Here is a 25,328-nt window from a genome sequence, read left to right as displayed (position 1 = left end):
TGCAGAAGAAAAAGTAAGAACATCCAATACCATGTACGCCAAATTCCACTTCCCTGCTCGTCCTTTTCTCCGTACAGGCGGTTTCATATCATGTTCCCTGGTAGCCGCCCCTCCTCGTCCATGATGGCCAAACATAGTCGTCTTCCTGCAGCACCCCTCTCTCCACGAACTTCTGTCTTTCATGTCGCCACTCCACCAAGTCATTCTCAATTTTGTCGAGTATATGGCCTAAACCGTACTCGCGGGGGTTGCGGCAGATCCTGCAAGTTCCTCCCAGAGGGCCCGGCTCGTGGTCCAGATCTCGCAGATCTTCGACGGCGTCGAAATACGGGTCGCCGTCATCGTCGTCGTACCAGAGGTCGCCCTCATCGTCCATATCCACCCGGTAGCCGACGCGCTGCAAAGCACAGCAGAGTGCTTTTACGAGCGGGAAGCGCAATAAGTGTCTCCGGCCCTCTTGGGTAGAGATCAATGATGCAAAGGACCCCGGTCTTCTGTTGCCTTCCGCTTTATCGACGGTCTCGTCGTCTTCTTCATGGCTGATCTCGTTGCCATCTTCGTTATTGCGTTTCTGGCCCGGCTCGTCGTCTATTGCAAGCTGCAACCGATTGTCGCAGCATACCCAGTTGGTACTTGTGCTCAAGGCCACTTCATCGTAGGTTCTGGGGGTATGACTAGTCTTCTTGATCCAGCCGTCCTTGGATACACAAATCGGTACCCTTGGAAGTCTGCGATCATCCCGTTCGATAAAGTCGTCGTAGGTGGGCAACGTACACGCATCTCCATGTATGGGCTCATCGCTCGGGAAATAGCTCCATGATCTCGCTATGTCCTCGCACTTGAGTCCGATTTGTTTATGCCACTTGCAGTTGAGGCTAATTTCAGAATGAAGCGGAGGAGAGAGAGAGGCAGAAACTCCAGCACCGTGAAGAGCGAAGTGTTCTATCGCGGTGACCATTGCCTCGAAGTCCCAGTCATTCAGGCGATCTTTGTCAAACAGGTAGGTCATTGGCATGTAGCCTGAAAGCTTCCACCAAAACTCACTCCATGGGTTGTACTGAGAATAGGAAGAATATGGATGCGGAAGCGGTTGTGCCAGGGCGCAGGTTTGATCCATCAACAGAAACCAATGGGTCCAGTCAATGTCCAAGCTAGATTGGACCACGTAGGCGAATGATAAGGGAAATTCGGTGTAGGATGATAAAACCAGGCCGTAATGCTGAAGAATAGTGCCGATTCCCAAACCTTCTTCCCCGGGTATGGCGGACAAATGGGATTCAAAATACCGGTCTACAACTTCCTTCGCATCAATAGCTCCCAATACCTCAATAGCATAAATGATTTCTGGAGTGCAGCGGTGCCCGATAGCTTGAATCAGAATTTTGCCGTTGGAGCTCAAGCCTGGGATCACGATCCCAAGGGAAAATATAATAGAGAGCTGCTCGCGAAACCCTGACGCCGAGTCTCCAGAAATCCAATTCGCGGGATCTAGTTCGGTCTCAAATGAAAATCCATTCTGAACCAGCATCCTTAAAACATTGGGGTAGCCCCAAGATAGCGCTGAAATGATTGCCGGATGTCTCGGGCTAGCAGTGATCATCAGCCTGAAGTTCTAACAGCTATGATCCATAAACTAACGATGGCGGTAATCCCATTGATGGTACCGCTGAACTATCGAAGGCCGCCGAGTTGCAGCCTTGCTGCAGAAGATAGTTCACGAGCTTGAGCATGGGCTTTTCGCTTTCCCAGTGTCTTAAAGAAAATGTATCCTTTGTGATCAGTAAGGTGTACTATTAGGATTAATTAGTGTCAGAGAATCCGAGACCACTGAGGTCATGCTACCAGTGAACAACTTACTTCAAGCAGGCCCGCATGATTGAAGTTGTCTACGTCGGAGACCGAAGCCCGGCCTTCTTCAATCATTCTCTTCACTCCATCGAAGTCCTTTTCTCGACAAAGCTGAAATATAGGCGAATTTTGGGGTCGCACACTCACAACTCGTATCTGACAATCCGTAAAGGAGACGCTCGTCCAAGCTCTTGTAAACTGACGAACACCAAACTCAAACTGTAAGGCTCTTTCTCCGAGGAAGTAGAAAGGCAGCCTGAGTGAGGCGCGGGCCTTGCTATAGTGCTGAGTGAACTGAGCCGAGAACTTCACGCCCAGGCGCTTGACCTGAGCATCTGAGCGTCCTCCGAAACTCCAAGATGAATAGTGTAGTGTCTCATTGCTCCCAAGATCGCCCAGACGGATTAATTCATCTACGTGTTCTTCTGAGTCGCGGTCATCGTCCCGATGGAGAGACATTTTTGTAGAAACTCTTGAGGAATTGGACACGCGTGACGACTTCTGTAAGCTTAAAGCTTGCATGAGTTCCTGGGTTATGAGTGAGCTGGTAAGATACTGATCTGTATATAATCCGGATTGCTTTATTGGGGCCTACCTCTTGCTTGTCATGGAAAGATTTCAACGAATTCATGATCTCTTGTGACCGCGTCTCAAAGGCGGGAACCAACGCGGAATGCGAAAGACTCAGCAGACCGACGAATGTGTGGCTGAGCGTTGTCAACCGGCTATTAAATGTTTAGTATGGATACTTCCTTATAGCTAGAACGATCGTAGATGAGCTTACGAGTTCATAATAGTCAATGTCAGCATTAGCATCTGCTGGATTTCTTCCAGACCTTGCATGATTCCAGCTGTTTTCCTCTTGTCGAGAAGTGCCCATCGAAGCTTGGGTCGTTTCCCACTACCCTTTGTTCCACTGCCGACGCCCTCGATGTTGAGCAACTGATCGTAATGCCGTTGTAAGAGGACTAATAGCATTAGTCGATGCGGGGCCGGCAACAGCTTGTCGAAGTCTTCATCCGGTAGGCCCTCCCCGAGATCCCTGATTTGACCTATGCAGAACTGGAGCCAGTCGATTTTGGTCGCCAATTGATGGATCTGTATGGGCGCATCTTGGTACGATTCGATGACTTGCGTTGTGGTCTGGATGCATTTCGCGCAGAGCCCGATCAGCTGAGCGACTGCTGCCGCACCGCCAACGACCTCCATAGCTAGGCGACGTGCGACGTTTCGCAAGCTTAGTCTCTATGGCGTTCTCGATGGTGATGAATCCCGTTTCAAATTTCCTTGCGACTTGATATGAGACTCATTCGCTGAGTAGGCCCCGACTTAGTCGAGTTCCCCTTGGAAAGGAGCTCATCAAACGACGCTGAAGCGGGGCATTCGGGCGGTTTTGTACAATCAAAGTCAGCCTCACTTTCACTCATGGAGGGTCAAGTATCTCTATGAATGGTCGGTCTTTGTATTGAAGGGTGAACGCCCGGAATGTGTGGAGGCAAGCCTGGATCAGGCTGCATATGCCAACAGTTTTTGATTGAGGCGCAGACGTAGGCAGACTGCTAAGGCTTACATGCAACGGAAAAGCGGTCACTAGTTGCACACATGCGATATACCCGACTGATTGGGCGGCAAGCGCCCTTCACAGAGTGTTCTTCTTTGGCAAGGAGATGGTATAGACGTATGAAACTCCTCCAAAGTCTGGGTATTATATCCAATAGCTGTCGTTTTTCAGGCCTCCAATGGCCCTTCATTATCTCCAAAAAGCACATCATACCACTTCGTACTCCCCTTTTGACAAACCCCATCCCAACTAATAGGCGCAAACCTCTCCTTCTCGTTCGATCCATCAAACACCATCACCCTCTTTTCGCTCTCGCTCTCCTTCGAAGCCCAGTATACCATCTCACTTCCTTCATCGCCGTCTATGGACAACCTTGCCAGGGGAGTGAGCTTTCTGTTGGATCGCAGAGCGTTCGTGACCAATCCCCGCAAGTACGGGTAGAACCAAGTCATGCTCCACCAGTGTTCGAGTCGCCACGGCTTGAGGCCAAAGACGTAGGCGTTGTGATGGATGCCAACGGGCGAGGTGCCGAAGAAGAAGTCGGTGTATAAAGGCACATTACCCCAGCTTGAGCCGAGCCCGGGAAGAGGTCCGTCTGCGTCCTTCAACTCAGACGGGATGCCCTTGACTCTTACACCGTCCGGCACGCCCGCCTTTTCCGATTCCTTCTTCACGGCCTCGGCGTCATTCAGCTTCACGAAGAAGCCGTCGTCTTCGGATGAGCAGGTAGGCGGTATTGTGGCGAATTCGTAGTCCAAACCGATTCCGAACTCGAAGCTCTCTCCGTCCAGTGCCTCGTCTGCGAGTTGTCGTACTTCGGCCGGCAACCTCCTCGGGTTGTCGTGCGATGCGGTTCCGTTCCATGTCGACACTAATCCTCTCATCCAGTATCGCCACATCTCCTGGTCTCCTATGACCTCAGCGAACAAGGCTTGGTCGCTCCAGAGCTGTCTGCCGTTCATGGCAGTCCTGTCTACCTTGTCTTTGGCCTTCTGCAGAGCACCTCTCAAAGCCCCAATAGTACCCATGATCATGCCGCTGTTGACGCATCTGGGTCGAATCTTTTTGTACTTTCGAGCTGAGTCGAAGACATACGGAATAATTTCATCTGTGCCCTCGCCGTAAAAGTCGGATGGTAGAGGCGAGTCCGGCCAATACTCATAGCGTGGGTTCGACCCAGACTCCCAGTCCGGTTGGCAGTCTTTTGCGGTGGTGACGATGATGTTCTGTTTCGGAGGCGGAATCGGGAACTCGTCTTTGAAGCCGTGCTCGTCCCATTCTTTCGCGACACGGGCGTCTGCGTCGCGGTTGAGCTTGTGGAAACGCTCGATCAGGACAGACGGCGGGAGCTGAAACCATATGTCATAGGCGTCGACCAGAAGAGCCAGATCGTTTTCATTAACATCCTCATCTTCCTCATAAATATTATCGATGACTGCTAGTAAAGACTCCAACTTGGCAATGTGCGAGCCAGCAAAGTGCCAGTCAGGTCTGTTGAACTCTCCATTCCAGTTGAGAAGAGTAGGCATCGGGTAGCCGAGGGCAACAGCTGACATGATGGTCTTGCAGAGGTTGATGTTGGGTCCATCGGCCGGCATGAACAGCCTCAATCGCCTTGAACCACCTGCATCCACATGACTGGGAGGCTCGAGGTCTTCGAGCTGAGACCGAGATATGGCTCGTTCTGATTTGCCGCCGTTCAGCAGCCAGACTGCTTCTGATGGGAACTGGTCAAAATCAGTAGAATCCTTTGACTAACACGCCGAACGTACATACCAAGCTACTTAATATTGTTGCTGTGACGAAGATGAAAATGCCGATTGGCAAAACGACCTTCAACAAATAAGTCCGGGTGCGAGCAAACCGCGGTGTCCGGCGGCGACCATGCTGAACCTCGGAATCAAATCCTGCACCAACATATTCGGACTTTGCTTCTGAAGCAGAATTCCAACCGAAAATATGTGAAAGATGCATCTTGGTCGCATAGGATTTGCCCATCATCGCGAGGTCAGACAGTGGTGCGACCGACAATTTCTTTGAGAATCTCAGCCATCGCGAACAGCAAGATATTTCTCACCTGGCACGAAGCGACGCGCACGACGCAGACGTCAGTATCTCATTTCTCCCATACATACAATAACCGTTCATTACCATCTCCCGAGTCGCATTACACGGGGTGATGCGCTGACGCAACAGATCCCTTCCCTATCAATCGCGAGACCCATCCCACGTGGTGGATTCGATTCGCCCGCACAGGGTCCCCTCGAACCGCTCATCCATGCTTGGCATCTGCCTCGAGCCGCACGTGGTTCATCGGCGCCGTTTCAATTGACTGTTTGCCGGTTGGATGCCGTTGCAGGGGCCGCGATCCCTCGCGGACGGCTCGTTCTTTTCTTCTCCCTTTTGAAAAGAGACCATGTCTCGCTCTCGGCTTCGGTCGAGCCGCGGACGCACCGGTCTACGCATACACACCCATCCGACGACTCCAGACCTGGATTGGTGATGGCGCCGAAAAGCAAGACATCGCTTGACGAGCTTCGGACATTTTTGGGCTTCGCCCTCATAGGTGAGTTTCACTTTTAGCTTGCGCCACCGATGCACCCTGATCCCGACGACGTTTTCTCTTTTTCCCTTCCACTCGCTGACGAATGTCTGGGGTTGTCAATCCGTAGGGCTGGCTAACACGGTCCTACCCGCCATCATCTACGCCGCGAACTACCTCATCATACCCTATCCTCGAGCCGTCGTCACGCTCATCGAGCTTCTGCCGTCAATCGCGGTAAAGCTGTCGCTTCCCTTCGTCATTCATCGCGTGCCATGTCGCGTGAGGCCTCTTGTCGTCGCGATATGCTGGCTTATAGCCAAAAAGGTCGCGGATGACACCCCGCCAAACGTGCTTCCACCGGTGCGTATCGCGATGTCGCTCCTGTCCTCGGTATCGGCTGCCGTGATGGAGGTGTCTTGTCTCGGGATGATCGGGCATTCCGGGATGCATGCGCTGGTTGGGTGGGGCTTCGGCACCGGCGTCGGGCTGGTCAGCAACGCCGTGTGGCCGTTCATGTTGACTCACAAGGCGGGTAAGGTTCTGAGGAGCGCGACGGGGGGCGTCTATTACCTCGTTGCTCTTCTGATGTTTTCGCACTTTGTGGTTCTGCCTCAGAGACTTACAAAGTGGGAAGGCGGGCATCGGCAGGAGAGAGCGCATGACGACGATGAGGAGAGGCGCTCGTTCATTGAAGGGGGTCGTCATGGAAGAAGGCCGTCTGGCTCTGGCTCAACTGAGACCAGAGCCCAGCTACTTCATGGCTTGGTCAGGCCAAACATGCTGCCGCTCTTCGCGGCCTCCATGCTGCTCTTCTTGCAACAAGGGATCACCAGGACCCTCGATGGATCGGTCTTCGGCACATTCTCACGGTTCGCTGCGACATACGGCGTCTCTCTTCATCTAGGAACTTTGGTGGCGAGGTCGTCAGTCAACTTGTTCCCTGTGCGAAACCTGAGGCTTTCTCTTGTGGCGTTGGTCACAGTCGCCGTCTTTGCGTTCTTCAACGCCGTCTTCCTCGTTTCGATATATTTCGCCTTCTTCCTGGCATTCTTGGCCGGGCTCTCGAGCGGGTCGGTGTACATAAATGTGCTTGCTAAGGTAATGGAGGGAACCCGAGATCTGAACGACAGGGAGTTTAGTCTGGGCGTCGTCACTGCTGCCGATGCTGGGGGCATCGCGACTGGCGGCCTGCTGAGCGCGTTCCTGGAGGTACAGATGTGTGGACATCTCCTGAGTGGGAGACGTTGGTGCCACAGGGCAAGATGATGGTGTATGAAGTGCGTGTAAATGAAGACATGTACAATCATGTGCTTCTGATGGGACTGAACTTGAATGGATCATTGTCATGAATAATTACGATAATCGGCGTTGCTGCCAGCGTTCATTTCGAGAATTTTCATCCATATTCGTATAGTGACAATTCATGAAGGGGATGTCAAGAAACCAGTGTTCGATCCCGAGAACTGAACAGGAGCGCTTACAAGCACCTCTACCTCGCATCCATTATATCGTAGACTGTGATACACATTTTTACTGAAGACACACGGCATCGTCAACCTTACGCATGAACATCCATGCTTAGAGCTGGTCCAAAATCTTCTCCGCGGCGTAATCGACGTTGGTTCCAAAGTTCTTGGCTAGAGCCTACAAACCGTGAGCTTTCGACAATGCAAGAGGGAGTTCGCTGGGTCAGACTTACCTGAACATAAACAGCCCCATCCTCGATGACAACCTCTCCATAGGTCGCATACGCCATCTTGTCAACAATGCGGAAGTGAATCTCGCCCTTCTCGACAGCCTCATTGAACCCCTCCCTCAGAAGGTCGTCGTCGCCAAACTTCTGGTAGGTCATCTGGTAGACAAGCCCCTCAAAGTACATCCTCGTGAAGTTGCCCAGGTTACCCTCCCAATCATCCCTAACCTCACTCTTCTTCTTCTTGCTCTCCTCCTTGATCTTAGCAAAGTTAGTCTCGAAGTTGGGCACGAGCACCACATCAGGCTTCTCGAGCATATCCCCCAACTTCTTCCGCGTCTCCTCAATCTTCTCGTCGTACTCCTGCCTGACGGACGTGCGCGCCGCGTAGCTCATGGCGGCGTCGGCACCCGGGGCCGGGGGCGCGTCGTTGAGGGCCGTCAGGAGGGTCCGCGACTCGATGGCGTAGTCGACGTTGGTGCCGAGGTTGCCCTCGGAGAAGACGAGGGCCAGCTTGCCGTCCTTGACGAGGACGCCGCAGTAGCTCACGCGGGAGTTCTTGTCGCGGTCGTCGAGGTCGATGATGAGGGAGCGGGCGTGGCAGATGGAGTTGATCTCGTTCTTGCCGTCCTCGCCGTGGTTCTCGACGTACGACTTGAGTTGGTAGATGGCGGAGGAGACGTATCTAGTGGCGAGTGTAAGTGAGAGTCGTTCGTTGTCGGTGTCCACCGGAGGACTTACTGGGCGATGCAGCTTCCCAGCGACTGCTTGGCGTAGCCGTCGCCGGCATACGGGTAGAGCTCATTGGGGTTGATGTCTTTCAGCGTCCATTCGGCGCCGAGGACTTCGGAAAGCTCCTTTTGCAGGTCTTCCTTCTTGTTATCCCACTCATCGCGGACTTGGTCGGTTAGCTCTTGGACTGAGTGCAAAGAACTCAAGGCCTATGACGTACTGTTCTTGCGAAGCGCCAGGGGCAACTTCTCAGCGGCAGGAAGACGAGACATGATGAATGTGAGGGTGAGATATTATTGTCGATGAAACTGAATTGTCTCTGATTGAATAAGACATCCTGAAGAAGGCCCAGAAGCAGCTTTTTATCCTGTCGTTGAGATCGTGGGAGATGGATGATTGAAGCCTAGCTCGAGGCGTTCATCCCCCTCTTTCAGCCCTGGTTCTCGGCTCCTTGGCCATCGCGGGCAGCCTCGACTATTGAACTTGGCCCGTCAACAGCCACCACCACGAGCTCTATCACAAGCAAGCGTCGCAATACAGTTCTGACCCCAGCGTTGGCGGTTGGGTTATGCCGCATCGAACCTAGAGCTCTGCCTCCCCCCTTTGACAGCTTCGCGAGCTGTCAGCCTAGCGTGTAGCCTCATCGTGTAGTTCTTGGAAGCTCTCGTGTGTCTTTTCCACATGTGGACATAACGATGTCGAAGTTTGGTGGTGGCGCAGAGCCGATGGCAAACCAGTTTTCAGGGGTTCAGGACGCTATGGCTGTTAGAGTGAAGAACCTGTGCGGGGGATTCGCCTGCGCTAATTGCGCTGAGATGTTTGTTGTGGTGGGAATTGAAACCCCCCAAGAAATCAACTTCACCAATTCACCAACCCATCGGCGCCCGTGATGCACTTCCCAGACTCATGCAACTCCAAGCAGCATCTCGATTGCGTCGCATCGCCGTTGCGTCACGGGACAAGACGAAATTGGTCAATGATTCGAACGAATGAGTCAGTGACATCATGACCGTCTCTGACCACATCCTGTCGGAGCGGACCGCGGCGAACCATCACCACCAAACGACGCCGTAAAGGCCCGCGGACCCCCCGGCCCCCCGGCTTGGCCCGGGTATTGAAACCCGCTGCAACCTGCTTGACACGGATCTGCCTTCAATGGCATGTTCTCAGTCGTCCGTGGACAACACGCGATTACCCGGCGTCTCCACCCCGCTGATCGCCGCATCATGCAACAGTTGGTTTATCGTATACACAGCCGGTTCGCGGGGGGGCTTTCTGTGTCATTTTCTCGTTGGCACGAGGACTCTAGACTCCGCCTCGTTGCCGTTGCCTGGAAAAAAGGATGTGACGCCACGCATTCAGCTGGGTCTGTCCGCTCATCTTGGCGCCCGCGGTGGATAGTGGACTGATATCTGCTGGCGGACCCCTGTCGATGAGAGGTCTTTGGAAGTCAATATCAACCGCCGACGACTCCTCGTGAAGCGGACAAAGAAGAGTTTCTCTCATCATCATCAGAACATTCAGATCAACCATCACAGTCTACAACATACACATACACATACACAACAATAAACTCTTCACCATGTCTAGTTTGTAAGTCAACCTCGATCCTCCAGAGCGCCCCACCAACAAGCGAGAGCATCGGACTAACACGAACGCAGACCACTCAAAGTAAAGGTCGCCGTCCGCGACCACTGGACAAACGAGGAAAGCCCCCTCCAAAAGGCCCTTAAGGAGTTGAAGGAGGTCCTCGGTCTCGACATCGTCGTCGAGCCGGACTGGCAGCTCCTCCTGAACGACTTGGACGCCGAGTACCCCGACAAGGGCGACTTCGCCGCTGCGGTCGCGGGCACCGTCGAGGTCTGGAGCAAATCAGCAACGGAACTCCTCAACGACGACAAGAACGCAGAGTGGACCGAGAGCCTCTTGGAAAAGCTCAAGTCGACGTATTCCACACTTCGCCTCTTCATCGAGGTAAGCGTTTCTCTCTCTTTCATATTTTTCTACCGTTTAGCCTAACACGACAAATCACAGGTTTCCCGCGATGAACAGGCATCAACATCATGGTCCGAAGAGCGGGGCGGCTTCCTCATCGCCCTGCCCAAACGCCAACTCACCAACCCCGCAGAGCTCTTCCCCGTCTTCAAGGGCGGAATCATCGACTGCTTCGGCAGCAGCAGCAGCAGCAACGGCCACACCCACCAGCTGCCGCCGTACACCATGTCACCTCGCATCTCAAGCGACGAGTGGGCCGACGTCGGCCTGGACGTGAGGGCGAGCAACCTCTCCCTCTCCGACAGCAGACGGCCCTCGAGCTCGCCGACGGCCAAGGCCGCCGTTCCCGAGTTCATCCCCCGCGCCGACGCCATGCCCCGCCCGGACGACCTGCTCAACAAGCCGCCCTACCACCTGTTCGTGTACGCCCGCAGCGCGCACGAGATCGAGATCCAGGCGAGCCACAGCGGCACGCTCAAGTTCCTGGCCGAGTACTTGAAGAAGTGGCGCCGCGTGAACTACCAGCTCAGCAGCAAGGTAAGACGAAACCTCCGTCAGTTGTTAGACAATTCGCTGATAATGTTGTTCTTTAGCCTCCTGCCGTCGAGGTCAAGCTCCACAACTCCGCGTTCGGTCTGGGAGCCATCATCGACCGGCTGGTGCTAGTTGCCGAGAACAGGAACGGCACGTTCACCATAACGCCGACAATCGTGCTCTCGCTCATCGAGGGTGTTCTCGGCTACAGGCCGACGTACTCGGACGCCCACTCCTGGACGTACCGGAGGGATGTCGAGTTCAGATCTATGTAATGACTTGTGTATGACTTCTTGGATTTTGGTTCTCGACAAAAAGGGGGCTTAGATGGGAAAGGTTCAGGACGAGAAGCATGAATCTCGTATATAGGGACACCTGTAACTTATGGTTGAAATGACAATAATGTAATCTACATCAGCTCTTTTTCTTTCAGCATTCGCGTGCAGGTAGAGTAACGGAATGAACCTTACGTTCTCAAAATCGCAGCGGGATTGTTTTTCTCGGCCGAGTGACAACGTCCATCAAATTAGACTTCACTCGCGGGTCGAGATCAGACGTTGACGTCGGTTCCTGCGTCCGGACTCCGAGTCTCCGCCCCCCGCGGCCCCGGTCCTTGTCTTCTCGGGGTCCTTGCCACCGGCATCAGCCGGAGCACGGGCATCCACTCTCGCGGTGCTCTCGGGTCCCCGACTACATATGGATACATCACACCGAGTCCGCCGTGGGCAGAAGAAATGAACACAGCCCGGCCCGGCCCTCACGGATCCCGCAGTTGAAGATTTTCAGATGGCATGCATGAGTAACGAATCTCTTGAGCAAAGTGTATTTGTATTAGGCTTTCCGCGCGGAATTTCTGGCATCGTCTGAATGATATCTAAGCCTCTGAAAGCTTCGCCTCAACTAAACATCATGCGTAGGCTTGAGGATGATATATGAACGGTCTGCTGAGCCCATCTGGCCAGAGAACAGCAGTCAACCGTTCCAACTAACCTCCCAAACTGCATTCGCTGCTTTCACTGCCAACCCAATCCGCAAAATGCACTTCGACCCAGACGCATACGACCTAAAATGCCATCAAATGACCGACGAAGTCCTCATAGCCAGAAGAGCCCACTACGTCCGCCAAATCGCGAGCACCTCGACCGGAGCAGCCCTCCACACGGCCGCGGGCGCCGCGACGGCCGGCCTGACGTGGCTCATGGTGCCCTACGACGCAGCACGCATCCGGCACGCGCGGAAGAAACGAAAGATCCTCGAGAGACACGCCGTCGAGCGCGGGCTGGCGGTCAAGACGAAGCGCGGCGACGTGCTGATCCCGATGGCGCTGGGGGCGGCGATCGGCGCCGTCGCGTTCGAGGGGGCCGGGATGTGCGCCGAGATGGTCGGTGCCGATTCCGGGTCGAAGGCGGTGGTCAAGGGGGTTGCTCATCTCGGGCTGGATGCTGGCGTGGCGGCGGCCGAGCATAAGCATGCCGAGAGGGCGAAGCGGAAATCCGAGACGAAAGGGGATGAGAGGCGAGTGTCTCTTGGTGAAAAGTCTGGAAAAGAGTAGAGATTCGGCGCGACGGGGGCGCTCGTGTGGCGATGTTCTGATTCATCGCCACGTCGTTGGGTTGATTAAACACTGTCGTTCAAAGGCTGTTGTCGCATGTCGCCTCATGGGCGTAAAATTTTCGACATGAAAGTCGTAGACAAAAAATAATCTTGATACTGGAAGTTCGTCACGACCGCCACGCAAAAGATGCAATCTTGTGCGGGTCGTGATTAGCCTGTGACGTTGAATATTAGCTTTCAATGAGCGATTCCACGAACAGGGGGTTTGTTTGCATACTGCGAGGTCCTATCCGCAGCGCCTCACGAGGCCGAGCATGGCGGGTGCGAGGACGATGAAGGAGGCGCCGATGAAGAATCTGAGGTTGGCGCGGCGCTTCAGCTCTTGCCTCTGCTGCTCTTCCTCTTCTTCCTCGTCGATGATGGCCCACTCGTTCTCCTTGGTGTGATACATGACTCTAGAGTATCTCAAGCTCATGATGAATGCGTTTGTGTTGTGTAAACGGTAGAATCAGTACTGTTCGGTCGAGAACAGGTTGTTCGGTAGTGATGGTAAAAGCGTTAAGTCTTTTTGATGAGTGAAGGAAGGAAAAGAGAAAAAAGATGTGTGGATTGTTTTCGCCTTATCAGAACTCCTTTCCACTTAGATGCAATCGAGGGAAAATTGCAGATGGAAACCTAAGAAAGGGCCCGATCGGTGTTTCCATATTTAATTCTGGGCCTTCCCGGTCTCGACGCCTCTTTAATGGGGCTCTTCCAGCCAGAAACGCAGGCCCTGGCTCGCGTCATTTTTTTTTCTTCGGGCAGCGATAAGAATGAATGGTTGGAAGGCGTCGAAAACTCGGTCAACGTTTCAACCAATGCCACTATCAAGGGCAAGGGTATGCGCGGCAACATTTCTCGTAATATCCTGCTGCGGTAAAGACCACAGCCGCATCGATATCTCTCGCGTGTTCGCGAAAATGGCGCTGATTGGGCTGGGATCGAGTCATCACGTTCGATACCAAAGAAAGGCGACACACACGTGTATCAAGGAGGGCATTGCCTGTTGATTACGACGAATGACAATCAGCCCACCGATTTTCATGTGGCTAAATGGAGCTTCTGCGGCACCGGTTCACCGAGAGAAAACCCGACCCTGGGTTTTTTTCTGATCTGTTTGACGGTTGAGTCAATCTCAAGTGGGCTGTCGCCGAGGCGATGTGGGTTTGATCGACCAGGGACAAGGATCCGTGATGGACCCTTTTCTCGGGAGTGGCCAGCCCTGGTGGCCACCTCTGACCGAACCACACCGAGGTGAGCCTACCACACCTTGCTACTATCACGAACATCACGCTCGAAAGCCACCAAGATATGGATTGTCCGCTTCTCTGTCTGACTATTGTAGTATTATACCAAATTATAATATCTTTTTTCGTGTGCTTCGTTATCCCATCTAGCAGATACACGCCGATGAAGCCTTAATCCAAGCAAAGCGACTCCCTCAATAGCGACCATACAATCTAAACAGATAAAGAGCCTTGCTACCTTGGATAGGTGAGAAATCGGCGCGAATAAGGCGCTGCCTGAGACGAGGGCTCCTTCACCGCAAGTAGCTAGTCGACGAGGTCGATGTCAACTTCCTGATAGTTATATCTTGCCATTATTTGAAGATTCGCTGGGCAGGAGCTAGCGTCGATCTTGCTTGCACTGAAACATTTGAAAACTGGAACGCCCTTATTTCAGGTCACTATTTACTTCGGTATCTACCTGCCGTATTCAACTTTTTACAGCTTGTCAACTTTGCATTTTCAGATCAGCCTTCGTTCAGCTTCCAATCTAACATCGGTCCGTATATTCGATCAACAGCTTCAGAACCAGGGACCCTAAACAGTGACGAGTCACATCGGTAAAATCATCACGGGAAAAGTCATGTTTCTGGAGGCCTTCAAGTCAGTATCACGGAGGCGTCCAACGATTTTTCTTCAAAGCGAATACCATACCGCCACTTCGATCGATCCAGCCTGAAATCTGCGCGACCTCAACCCCACGATTGAATCTACAAAACCCCTAAAACGAGCTCCAGACCGCCGAACAGCAACGTACTCGCTACACAGCGCCCGATGAAGCCAGAGTCTTACGTTTCACTACCAAGTTATGTGTCCAAGACACTGAAGACAACTCAGCTGGAGATGATTGATACAGAAGAAAGGGCAACTTGATCCGGGCCAATATGGCTTCACCGCTCATGCTCTGAGCTTTCCTAGGAAATGCCATCTTTCTATCGTGAGCTGAAGGCTTCATGAGAGCATAGATTTCTCATCAGGTCGTCTATAAAAGCACCGTCAACCCAGTCTGCTTCTTGCACCAAGACAGACTCACCAGACCCGATCTTCAGTACTATTCCAACCCACTCGCAAAGATGAAGACGTACATCACTTCCGCTCTCAACATTCTCTCGCTGGCAGCCCTCGTCACGGCCAACTGCCACGGCAACAACTGCGCCCGAGCCGTGACCGGCACCGGCGCTCACGTAACACCGGCCCTCGAGTCTCGCAAGAGTGACTGCTCCAGCTTCATGCTCACCACCGTCACCCCGGCCGTCTTGTAAGCATCACCTACCATCCCCACGACGGAACTCCAAACTCACACAAACAGCACCACTACCAAGACCACCACCATCTACACCAGCTACAAGGACAAGGGCCCCAAGCCATCCCCAAGACCTCAAAACCCTCAAGTCCCTCCCGCCGGCCCCGTCACCGTCATCCCGACCTCCGTCCCCTCCTACGTCACCAAATCCTGCACCAGCGAGGGCGAGTACTCCTCCGTCTGCAGCTGCTGGAACATACCCGCGGCCGTGACGACCGTCGCCACGCCCACCGTGCCAGTCACCGCCATCGTCTGGGCTAACGTCGGCTGCGACTCGGCCTCCCACTGCCGCCAAAACGGGTTCAACACCTTCAAATGCGGCAAGGACGACAAGGAACGCTGCGTCTGCCTCAAGAGCGTCCCCAAGGGCCAGCAGCTCTGCGTCCGCGACCTCGGCTGCGAGGACAGAAAGGAGTGCAGGAGGTCCTCTGATTGTGACGCGGGCGAGGGCTGCGTCGAGCGCCACTGCTGCGATGAGGACAAACAGCCTTTGACACCCCCGAAAACCAAGATCTGCGTCCCGTATGCGCCGAAAGGTTGTCTCATTCGTACTGGGACGGGCGCCACCCTTGAGGAACGGGAGGAAAAGTTGACGCCCAGAGGCAAGAAGGGACTGTCGTCGGGAGAAGATGTGAACAATTGATCCCGGAGAGATGATAGCGGGCCTTGAGAGGATCAACACATGGCTTAAGCAGCATCGAATGAGTAGATGAGATTGGTGCAGGAGGATGGGTATCAAACAGACAGATGAAAGCAATCAACTCCCGTTGATTGTAGGTAGCGTCAAAATTGCAATTGCCCCTTCCATAACGCTCACCTCCCCTTCCACCTCACCCTACTCGCATACTGCGCAAACCTCACAACCTCGTCCTGCTCCAGCAACAACTCAACCGTGTAATAAAACCTCGCCAGCTCCTCATGTCCCGCAAACCGGTGCACGAACGAGTGACAAAGCCGACACAGCCACGCCACACTATTCAGCTCGTCCTCCCGGTGCCACCCCCTCTTCACCACCTTATCGTGCACCATGCGCGGGATGAGGTGGTGATACGTCAGCCCGATCCAGTCCCGCCCGCACAGCTCGCACCCCTCGACGCTCTCCCTCGTCGAGCGCGGCGGCGGCGGCGGCGCCGTCAACGCGGCCACCAGCTCCGTCAGCACCGGCGCGAGGAACTCGTGCGCGCCCTGCCGCTCCGGGTCGACGATGGAGTAGGCGACCAGGGAGTCCGCGACGGCCGGGGAGAGGGTGGGGAGCAGGTCGGCGACGTCGGCGCCGGTGAGGGGCAGGGCGAGGCGGGACTGCAGGGCGGGGTCCGCGGTGTAGGTCGCGTGGGAGAGGGTTTTGAGGTCGTCCGGGAAGGAGTCGAAGGTCTCGGAGGCGAGGTAGGATGTGAAATCCATCATGTCCTCGGCGTCTACCGGGGTGTCTTCCGGCGGCTCATTTTGGGGCTTTGTTTTGGGGGTAGTTGCTTTTGTCTTTTTTGTTCGTTTTTTGGGCTTGGAGGTTGGTTTTGTCACTCTTTCGACGACGGCCGCGGAGAGGCAGTCTCTGAAGGTTTCGAATTGGGTCGTTTCCTCGTCGGAGTTCCTCATGTTGGTGACCGAAGGATGAGTTCAACACGCTGAAGGCGACAAGAGTGAGTGAAGTGTCGATGACGTTGAGATGAGGTGGAACCAGAAGTAAGCTAAGGTCGCGTTTTAGTGAGTTTAGGGCTGGACGGCAGTTTCCTGCAGGGGTTATAAGTGCTCAGACGCCCGGTTCCCCCGCGTTTTAGTGAGACGGCTCGATACGACTTCCCCCCAAAGACGCGTTCGGACGACGATACCCAACGCACGACGAACACAGCCTAGGTAGGTGACTACCACGGCGAACTTAACAGAAGCTTCTACGACGACGAAATCATAATTCGAATCACCGGTGTAGAAAAAACAATCAGAAACCATGACTTCGGAACAGAAGAGGGTAGTCATCGCGTTCGATCTGTACGGCACGCTGCTCTCGACCGAGTCGATCGCCTCGGAACTCTCGAAGTTGTACGGAGACGAAAACGCCAAGACGCTCGCTGCGCAATGGCGGAGGTACCAGCTGGAGTACACCTGGCGAATCAACAGCATGGGTGTGTCTTTGAATGACAATAGTCTCGAATGAAGTTTATAACTGATATTGATAGGCATCTACCGGCCCTTCTCCGAGCTGACGCGCGCGTCGCTGAAACACGCCGTTGCGGAGAAGAAGCTCACGCTCTCTCGAGAGGATGAAGATCGCCTAATGAACGCCTACAACGGCCTACAAACCTTTCCCGAGGTCAAGGCAGCACTGAAGCTCGTTGAAGACGACACCTCGATAGACGCCTATGTCTTCTCCAATGGCACTGACGACATGGTGGGCACGTCGATGAAAACATCGCCCGAGTTGTCTCGAATGGGCCATGTATTTGGTCCTGATAAGCTGGTCACTGTTGAGGATGCTCAGTGTTTCAAACCATCTCCAAAGACGTATCATCACTTTGCGAAGAAAGTAGGGATGCAAGATCAGCAGGACAGCATATGGCTCATCAGTTCGAATCCTTTCGACGCACTAGGAGCAAGAGCTGCAGGGTGGCAGTCCGCCTGGATCGACCGCGCCGGGGCGGGTTGGGTTGATGCTCTGGGCAGTTCGATCGGAACTGAACCGACTATTGTCGTTGAAGGAGTAGACGAAGCTATCAGGAAGATTATGGGAACGTCGAAGTAAGGCTAATTGAGTTTTCCCATGACATAGGCGGATGCATCTGTAGTGATAGTGATGTCAGTTTCTTCAGCACCAGGCACCATGTCAGACAACTCAGGCATCATGCTTGACTAAAAGCTAAGCTTCCACTGGTGGAGGAGTTCGGCACAAGAAAGCTTAGAGGCCGTGTTTGTTTTCATGTATCTGTTCATGCTCTTTAATTTTGAAGAGTGACGGTGACATCACCGCCGGGCGGCATGTCGGGACAGGTTGCGTGTCTGTGATGATCGATCCAAGAGAATCTTCATGCAATGATAAGCTTAGGTAGGGACTTGTCTTCCTCCCGACGCAATTTTGCATAGCCGGACGTCACGATGATGAGGTTCGGCACGTGGACGAAACGTACACGCCGACAGACGTCCTGCAATTTTCATGTCCAGCGTGTTTTGTTTGTCGTTCCTGACACAGGGAGCTTCCAGCATGCATAGAGGAAGGTATCACCAGGAAAGAAACACCGGATTAGGAACTGCGTGACTCGCCCTCACTGTAGGTTTGGACCACATGAACCAGGTCGACGACCGCCTCGGAGAACTTTTCCGCATCAGGGGGATATCGAGCGCTGACATAGTTGTACTCCGGATCTTCAACAACGAACCTTAATGTTATTAGCAACGGACAGTGATAAGAGGCGAAAGAGAGACCTACGGCCGGTTGGGAATCCAGCTGACCTTGAATTGGCTTGGGTCTTTGAGCACTTTCTTCATCTATTGGTGGTCAGAATTGGTCTTTCGTATGTCGAAATGAAGGCGACTGACAGAAGTCTCGACGTTTTCACTTCCAGCACCGTACGTCTTATAGTAGTCTCCAAGGAACCATTTGGTTCCATGAAAGGCGACTGTCTCGAGATATCCTGGCAGAGCTGTGGTTGTGCAATGGTACAGCACGCTGTTGCCATCCTCACCCTTGGCGTTACAGAGAACCAACGGGCCGTGGCAAATCGCGGACACGATCTTCCTCCCCGGCTTCTTGGTCTTGGGGAAATAGTCGGCAAAGAGAGCTTGGACAGTCGCCGAGTCTAACAGCTGCCTAACGGCCTTGTCATGGCCGCCGGGGATATGTACGACGTCAAAGCTGTCGAGGGTGAAGCCGTCGGAACTCCACGACAGCGGGTGTTGCATTTCGTCGGACTTCGTCATGGTGCTGTAGAGCTTCATAGTCGCGGCCGCGGCACCCTGTTCATCATGGATATTAACATTAGCCCGGATCTTGGAAATCATTGAACCACTAAACAACCGGCAAGGGGGCCGATTGGCGACTTGTGGGATCTGCAGGTGTCCAATGCGATTCCGGGATGTTTGCGACGGTAACGTTGGAGATGCGAACGGGGGAGTTTGGTTTTAGAACGGCATTGGACGGTTGTGTTTTCGTACCAGCAGCTTCTGCGAGATGCCCTCGAGCATCTTGCTGTCGCATCGGGGGATTTTGCCCGTTTCGGTAGCAAAACTAACTTCGAATCCTGCATTTTTGAAGGCGAGGTAGGGAACCGCGACTTCTGTGCAAGCAGAACAGAGATTAGCTTTGCGGTTCGTGACGCGGACCCAACGATGGTGGTGAGCTGCTGCAGGGAATTTGCCTTGGGAATGATGGAGATGGTGGAGATGGTGGACACGGGGACGGGGACGCGGGAGGATTGAGGGGTGACGCAGCGGAGGGAGGGGAAGATCAGGACCGGGACGGGGATGACAGGGTTATGCAGTGGTGGTGATGATGGACGGTGACTGACCGGTAGGATCGTGGCCATAATCGGCCATGATGATGAGAGTCTTGATCATTGCGACGAATTACTGCTTTGGGGACAAGCGAGTCGATTGTATTCGTGCTGACGGTAGAAGAGGCGCTCTCGTGTGTTGGTCGATGTTTTCTCGGCGCACGAAGGATTGGAGAAGGTCAGGTTGACTCGTCTGAAGTCGACTGCAAGGGAGAGACAGATAACTGTCGGTGCATGATTGCCTTCGGGATAGTCTTCGGTGCCGAGCCGCCGGAAGGAGCTCCCGCTTCACCAGCCGACTGAAGGCAGCCCTACGTTGCCTTAGTTGCTTACATCCGATCCCTGGGTGCCTAGGTACGGAGTGCCTATTTTCATGGATGTAGTCAGATGGAGATGACAGGAATAATCCTTCCGTCGGGAGCCGCGGGTCACAACGCAGCTGGACCTCGCTGATCAGACAGAGACAGGAGCAAGGCAGGAGCAAGGCAGAACGGGGAATGTCGGTTGCGCCTTCCTTCCCGTTGCCTGCCGCTGACAAAATGACAAAAACTCGAAACTCCAACCTAATGCCAAAACATGACTTGCGCGAGCTCTCAGAGCAGAGCAAAGCAAGAGGACCCCTATTCGTGAAATGACTTTTTGGACCAATTTCTTGGCTACAGGTCAGTGCCGACATTGGACGACGGGACCCCGGACGCACAGCACCACAAGTTGACCTGTACGTTGGGGTCTAGGGCGTCAATTGCGGACCCTCATCTCGACGTCATCTCTGCCAGATCTTCATTACCAAATCTTGTTCCTGTCACAATCACCTGTCTCGCGTCCTTCTCCTCGCTTGGCTTCCCTTGCTACGTTACTTCGCCAACCTGCTGAATCCTACAGCACCCATCAGTATGTTGGTATGGTACGAAAACCGTTGTCATGTATCTATGTCTCTCAACGGCCAAGTACGGATACACGTCGATTTTGTCAAACGTTGAGGAACGGATGACGCCCAAGTTCTAGACATCCGGGCTATCCCGGCCGGTCCAGCAACTACCATGAGGCCAATTCTCTGCAATTGCGAGCGACATGCTGAGCTAAACCGCACTCAAGCTTTCACTATCCCCATACGCATGACATAGTCGCCTGTCTTGGCCCCGTCAGTCCTGACTCCTATTCCACCCATTTTGAGAAAGGACCCGACGGTTTACGCAACTAATTCCCCCTAGCTGCCACGGCCGACTCGCTTAGTCTGATGAATATCCGTACGGATACCTACCTACTATTAACCAAGCGTAATTGCCTCTCTCAAGATCGAGTACCACAGGTGCACGCTATGCGACCCCTCGGTATCCCTGTCAGGAGACTACCGGCAACTCGGAAACCCTAGTCTGCCCCAGATAAGACCATTATGACCCTGCAGTTGCCGGTGGTGACGACAGTCTTGGCTACGTCGGGCATATATGTCTCAACCCGTGCCAGTTTTCCCGTGACCCTTTTTTCCCGTTTCTGTTCGCCAACACAACCAACCGCATCTATCTGTACGGCCATGAAGCTTCCCACAACACACGACGACAGCACCGCCATGGGCGACCTCCAATCAGAACAGGCGCCCCTCAGCTGCACCTACGTCGACACCATCGAAGATGTATCCGAGGAGTTGTCGTACATGAAGCAGCTCCTACCACTCGTCAAACTTCTCACCCTCGTCTACAGAGTCCACTCCCCAAACCCAGCAGAAGAATACCACATGAACACACTCATGCGAACGCTCTCCGCCGACACCCCAAGCAAAACAACAACCGAGAGGTATCCCGAGGGATTCACCAGAGACGAAATCATCCAATCATTCAGCAGGTTCCTCAGTCCCGTGCTGAACGGGCTGAGCGGCCTGGGCGACTTTGAGAAGGCCATCGACGCCGGAGAAGACCCTGCAGGCTTCCGACAATTCTGGGCTCTCGACGATAGGAATCTTCTCACCGACGCCGTTTCAGGGAGCGGGCCTCTCGCCGCAATCACGAAAACCGAGATTCCGTTCCTCGATGTCTTCGTCAAGGACAAGACTCGCCGGCTAGCTTTGACACACGACCACGAGGCCTTGGTGTTGGTCCCACGCGGCGCCAAAGCTGGTGACGAGATCTGGATGATGTCGCGGGAGGAGTCGCTGGTCGTTGTCCGCCGAGACGAGAAGCCAGGAACCCAAACGCCAGATGTGATCATCCTCGGAGACGCGTACAGCCACGGTTTCTCCCAGGACAGACCACCTCAGACCTGCAAGCAAGTCTACAACAACACGGAATTCCTCACATCTTCCGTTGCCGTGGGATTAGCTGGTGGCGTTCCAAGGGCTTACTGAGGAACTCGAGCTATCGACGTGCCAGGGAATTTGACTAGACGATTCGGAAAGCAGGCGAATACTATCAGGTGGACTACATGAAGGCATCGGCGAGCATACAATTCACGGAGTTTGAGGCGTCACAATAGAAGGAGAGAATCCAAGCTCGACCTTTGGGGAAATGGGATTGTACAACACAAAAATGGACATTTGGGGCGTTCAATGGAGTTAGCGCCATTGCTCTTGCTGCATCTTATTTTAGAACTTGATCACGGATGTACCACTAGATATCAACCTCAACAAGATTGAACGTCAGCACAAAAGGTCCAAATGAACTCATCATCGATTGAGGCGACAAACGAACCTTGGCGTCCATCAACCGGGCGGGCGGGGAAAGGGAGGTCAAATTACCACAGAATGGCCCTAGCGAAATCAACCTCCTCATATGAGATTAATGCTTACTGGTTAGGGACTGCTCAGCGAATAGGACGACTCAATCCAGTTGGTTCAAGTTCCTGTGGTGTCATTGATTTTTTTTTTCTTGTATGGCTTTGCGGCATGGTTCATCCAGAGTTTTGGGGCGCCTTCATCGCAATTCAAGGGTCCTTTCCTTTCCCCAAGCGCACGTCTCCGTCAGTGGCACCATTCAAGGGTCCTTCTCAACGACGGCCGTTAAGCTAAAGCTTGCTCCGTCGCAAACTTTCCGGCTTTCCCGTCATCTTCACCTCGGCCGTGCGATATCAAGCTTCATTTGCGCGACCGCCGCAATTGCTTCGAGCGCGTCTCGACGGTGAGAAATCAGGGAATCACGACTCAAGCCAAGCAGCATTGACGCTGTCACCCAGCTGTCATCTCCACCCAGCACAGGCTCGTGCACCCGCCTGGACAAGACACGCGACACATCTCATCGTCGTGTTTCCTGATTTAGACCATGGAGGGCATTCTTCTCATGTTCGTGAGGTCCATCGCGGCGGCCATCTTGGTTGCCGTCGGCGGCTCGGTGCTGTACGTTGTCAAGCTGCTGCTCAAGCACCGCGGCAAAATGGCCGACCTGAAGAAGCAAGGACTGGTAAGCATTGCAACTTCTTACCTTATGCCATCTCGCTCACGATATCACAGCCCGTTGTGCCTCACAACTTCCTCTTCGGCAACCTCCTCGAGGCCAAGAAGGCCTTCGATAGCTTACCGCCAGGCGTCCACGCAAATTACGTCCTCGCAAAACTGTCCGAGCCCTACCCCAATGGCGCCTTCTACATGGACACCTGGCCAATGGCCGACCCGATCCTCGTCGTCACCGATCCGGAGATGGCCCACCAAGCCGCCTACCACCCCGTCTCGGGCTCCCAGAAACCGCCCATGCTCGTCGGCTGGTTCCACCCCATCACCGGCGGGCCCAGCCAGTTCGACACCAACGGCCGGCCATGGAAGCACCTCCAAACCCTCTTCAGCCCCAGCTTCAGCAACCAGAACATCACCGCCGAGGTCCCCATCATCGTCGACTGCATTCAGGTCTTCGTGGAGAGGCTACGGGAACAGGCTCGCAATGGGGACATGTTCCGCCTGGAGCCTCTCGCGCTGGATCTCATCACCGACATCATAGGCGAGGTCCTGCTCAACGTGAAACTAAGCACCCAAACGAAGAAACATCCCTTGGCCGAGTCGATGAAGGGCCAGCTCAAACTCAAGTTCACCTCCCACAAACCCGAAAACATCCTCTCCCGCATCGACCCCTTCCTTACATTCCGCACCTGGAACGGCGGCAGAATCCTCGACAACCACATCAAAGAGCAGATCAACGCACGCTTCGACGTCCTCCGCGAAAACAAGGTCCGCAACCGCGACAAAACAGAAAAGTTCCAGTCCGTCCTCGACAGCGCCATCGAGAACTGGCTCGCCCAGCCCCAGAACGCCAACCGCGACACCCTCGACGCAGACTACCTCCGCATCATGACGCGCAACATGCGCATGTTCTTCTTCGCCGGCTACGACTCCTCCGCCGCCACCATCGTCTACTGCTTCCACAACATCTACACCCGCCCCTCGATCCTCGCCAAGGTCCGCGCCGAGCACGACGAGGTCTTCGGCGTCGACCCGGCCTCCGCGCCCGCCCAGATCGCCGCGAACCCCAGCCTCCTCAACTCGTTGCCCTACACGAACGCCTGCATCAAAGAGTCCCTGCGCATGTTCCCCCCGGCGGGCGGCATCCGCCAAGGGTCCCCCGACCTGGTCCTCAAAGATGCCGAGGGGAACCTGTACCCGACGGACGGCATCGCCGTGTCGATGCATCACTGGATGATCGGGAGGAACCCGAGGTACTGGGCGCGGCCCGACGAGTTCATCCCGGAGCGCTGGCTCGTCACGGATCCGGGGCACGAGCTGTACCCGCCGCGAGGCGGATGGCGGATCTTCGAGTACGGTCCGAGGTTGTGCGTCGGACAGCAGCTCGTCATGACGGAGGCGAGGGCGGTGTTGGCCTGCACCGTGAGGGAGTTCGACATCAGGGATTCCTTCGCCGAGCTCGACGGGGACAAGAAGCTGGACCTCAGCGGTCTCGGTGGGCAGAGGGTGTTTATGGTGGAGGCGGGCGCGGCGCATCCCACGGACGGGTACCCTTGTAGGGTCTCGCTGAGCGGGTATGCTGACCGGACATGATGACGGGAGATCTTGATTCCCGGGTGATCACCAGTTCATTCGGCTGTCAGCGCTTGTGGTCTGGAATCTTCGGCGTTCGTCTTGCAGAATTTGACTTTGCGACGCAATCCGAGAATTCAAAACTCGATTCCTCGAAGTGATGAGGTGGTAGACAGTGACACTCCCCCACCGACGGACGACGTGTTGACGTTCGTGAGGTGCCACAAGAGGCGTTTCTGGTTTTGTGCAACTGAGGACTTTGACTTGCCCAAAGTAAACGCCATCTCATCCACATGAGAAACAGAAGCTGCCTGCATACTACTTAACGCACCCCACAGGATCCCAATCGTACAACGTGCCGTGGCCAATCCTTTCCATCATGCATATGCCAGTGACACACGATCCTCCACAGCCTCCCAGTATCTTCCAACCTCGGGCGTAATCAAGCCTGGCCATTGTTGGCAGGGACAAAACCCGAATCGAGATTCCCGATCCAAACCCCCAAAAACCAGCAAACGACACAAAACCCAGCTAGTATCCAAAAACAATAACGTGAGATTCTCGCCTCAACTAAGCCCATGACGAAAAGATCCAGTGGAGGATCCGTGTAAGCAACACAGCCCGGGCAGCCCAGTCATCCCATCGCCACGGCCCGTGCGTGCGCCCCGACGCTCTGGTTCATCGGACCAAAACAGATCAACTGATCCTTCAGACGAAAAAAATATGCAAGATGTGTACGTACGGATGAAAATCCTCTCCGTCGTCAAACGTCAAATCCTTTCGACTCGTCTTTATGGAATGTTCGCCTCGTG

The 25,328-nt window shown here is 54.2% G+C and overlaps 12 protein-coding genes across 12 annotated transcripts; 6 read left to right on the top strand and 6 right to left on the bottom strand.

The window, feature by feature from the left end:
- Positions 1-88: 88 nt before the first annotated feature.
- On the bottom strand, positions 89-3,057 carry CkaCkLH20_09024 (uncharacterized protein; the record flags this gene model as incomplete). Its single annotated transcript, XM_038891739.1, has 3 exons — positions 89-1,057; positions 2,444-2,573; positions 2,633-3,057. 3 exons carry the CDS (start codon positions 3,055-3,057, stop codon positions 89-91), a joined length of 1,524 nt encoding a protein of 507 aa, XP_038743026.1.
- A 519-nt stretch (positions 3,058-3,576) lies between these two features.
- On the bottom strand, positions 3,577-5,383 carry CkaCkLH20_09023 (uncharacterized protein; the record flags this gene model as incomplete). Its single annotated transcript, XM_038891738.1, has 2 exons — positions 3,577-5,136; positions 5,186-5,383. 2 exons carry the CDS (start codon positions 5,381-5,383, stop codon positions 3,577-3,579), a joined length of 1,758 nt encoding a protein of 585 aa, XP_038743025.1.
- Positions 5,384-6,011: 628 nt separating this feature from the next.
- Positions 6,012-7,303, top strand: CkaCkLH20_09022 (golgi integral membrane protein; the record flags this gene model as incomplete). Its single annotated transcript, XM_038891737.1, has 2 exons — positions 6,012-7,163; positions 7,211-7,303. 2 exons carry the CDS (start codon positions 6,012-6,014, stop codon positions 7,301-7,303), a joined length of 1,245 nt encoding a protein of 414 aa, XP_038743024.1.
- Positions 7,304-7,532: 229 nt separating this feature from the next.
- Positions 7,533-8,651, bottom strand: CkaCkLH20_09021 (uncharacterized protein; the record flags this gene model as incomplete). Its single annotated transcript, XM_038891736.1, has 4 exons — positions 7,533-7,598; positions 7,654-8,332; positions 8,389-8,545; positions 8,600-8,651. The coding sequence occupies 4 exons, from the start codon at positions 8,649-8,651 to the stop codon at positions 7,533-7,535; spliced, it is 954 nt and encodes a 317-aa protein (XP_038743023.1).
- Positions 8,652-9,268: 617 nt separating this feature from the next.
- Positions 9,269-11,183, top strand: CkaCkLH20_09020 (uncharacterized protein; the record flags this gene model as incomplete). The annotated part of the gene is made up of 4 exons (XM_038891735.1): positions 9,269-9,324; positions 10,041-10,353; positions 10,414-10,911; positions 10,968-11,183. The coding sequence occupies 4 exons, from the start codon at positions 9,269-9,271 to the stop codon at positions 11,181-11,183; spliced, it is 1,083 nt and encodes a 360-aa protein (XP_038743022.1).
- Positions 11,184-11,944: 761 nt separating this feature from the next.
- Positions 11,945-12,460, top strand: CkaCkLH20_09019 (uncharacterized protein; the record flags this gene model as incomplete). Its single annotated transcript, XM_038891734.1, has 1 exon — positions 11,945-12,460. One exon carries the CDS (start codon positions 11,945-11,947, stop codon positions 12,458-12,460), a length of 516 nt encoding a protein of 171 aa, XP_038743021.1.
- Positions 12,461-12,629: 169 nt separating this feature from the next.
- On the bottom strand, positions 12,630-12,937 carry CkaCkLH20_09018 (uncharacterized protein; the record flags this gene model as incomplete). The annotated part of the gene is made up of 2 exons (XM_038891733.1): positions 12,630-12,677; positions 12,767-12,937. The coding sequence occupies 2 exons, from the start codon at positions 12,935-12,937 to the stop codon at positions 12,630-12,632; spliced, it is 219 nt and encodes a 72-aa protein (XP_038743020.1).
- A 1,923-nt stretch (positions 12,938-14,860) lies between these two features.
- CkaCkLH20_09017 (uncharacterized protein) lies at positions 14,861-15,733 on the top strand (the record flags this gene model as incomplete). The annotated part of the gene is made up of 2 exons (XM_038891732.1): positions 14,861-15,045; positions 15,097-15,733. 2 exons carry the CDS (start codon positions 14,861-14,863, stop codon positions 15,731-15,733), a joined length of 822 nt encoding a protein of 273 aa, XP_038743019.1.
- A 170-nt stretch (positions 15,734-15,903) lies between these two features.
- Positions 15,904-16,683, bottom strand: CkaCkLH20_09016 (uncharacterized protein; the record flags this gene model as incomplete). Its single annotated transcript, XM_038891731.1, has 1 exon — positions 15,904-16,683. One exon carries the CDS (start codon positions 16,681-16,683, stop codon positions 15,904-15,906), a length of 780 nt encoding a protein of 259 aa, XP_038743018.1.
- Positions 16,684-17,032: 349 nt separating this feature from the next.
- On the top strand, positions 17,033-17,824 carry CkaCkLH20_09015 (haloacid dehalogenase; the record flags this gene model as incomplete). Its single annotated transcript, XM_038891730.1, has 2 exons — positions 17,033-17,207; positions 17,262-17,824. The coding sequence occupies 2 exons, from the start codon at positions 17,033-17,035 to the stop codon at positions 17,822-17,824; spliced, it is 738 nt and encodes a 245-aa protein (XP_038743017.1).
- A 495-nt stretch (positions 17,825-18,319) lies between these two features.
- On the bottom strand, positions 18,320-19,601 carry CkaCkLH20_09014 (ThiJ/PfpI family protein; the record flags this gene model as incomplete). The annotated part of the gene is made up of 5 exons (XM_038891729.1): positions 18,320-18,455; positions 18,506-18,564; positions 18,616-19,032; positions 19,231-19,264; positions 19,309-19,601. 5 exons carry the CDS (start codon positions 19,599-19,601, stop codon positions 18,320-18,322), a joined length of 939 nt encoding a protein of 312 aa, XP_038743016.1.
- Positions 19,602-21,135: 1,534 nt separating this feature from the next.
- CkaCkLH20_09013 (uncharacterized protein) lies at positions 21,136-24,537 on the top strand (the record flags this gene model as incomplete). Its single annotated transcript, XM_038891728.1, has 3 exons — positions 21,136-21,888; positions 22,814-22,954; positions 23,005-24,537. The coding sequence occupies 3 exons, from the start codon at positions 21,136-21,138 to the stop codon at positions 24,535-24,537; spliced, it is 2,427 nt and encodes an 808-aa protein (XP_038743015.1).
- Positions 24,538-25,328: the final 791 nt, after the last annotated feature.

Source organism: Colletotrichum karsti (assembly GCF_011947395.1).
Source record: "Colletotrichum karsti strain CkLH20 chromosome Unknown Scaffold31, whole genome shotgun sequence".
Classification (NCBI taxonomy): Eukaryota; Fungi; Ascomycota; class Sordariomycetes; order Glomerellales; family Glomerellaceae; genus Colletotrichum; species Colletotrichum karsti.
Note: the sequence above shows the minus strand (reverse complement) of the source record. Positions and strands in the feature narration are given on the sequence as shown.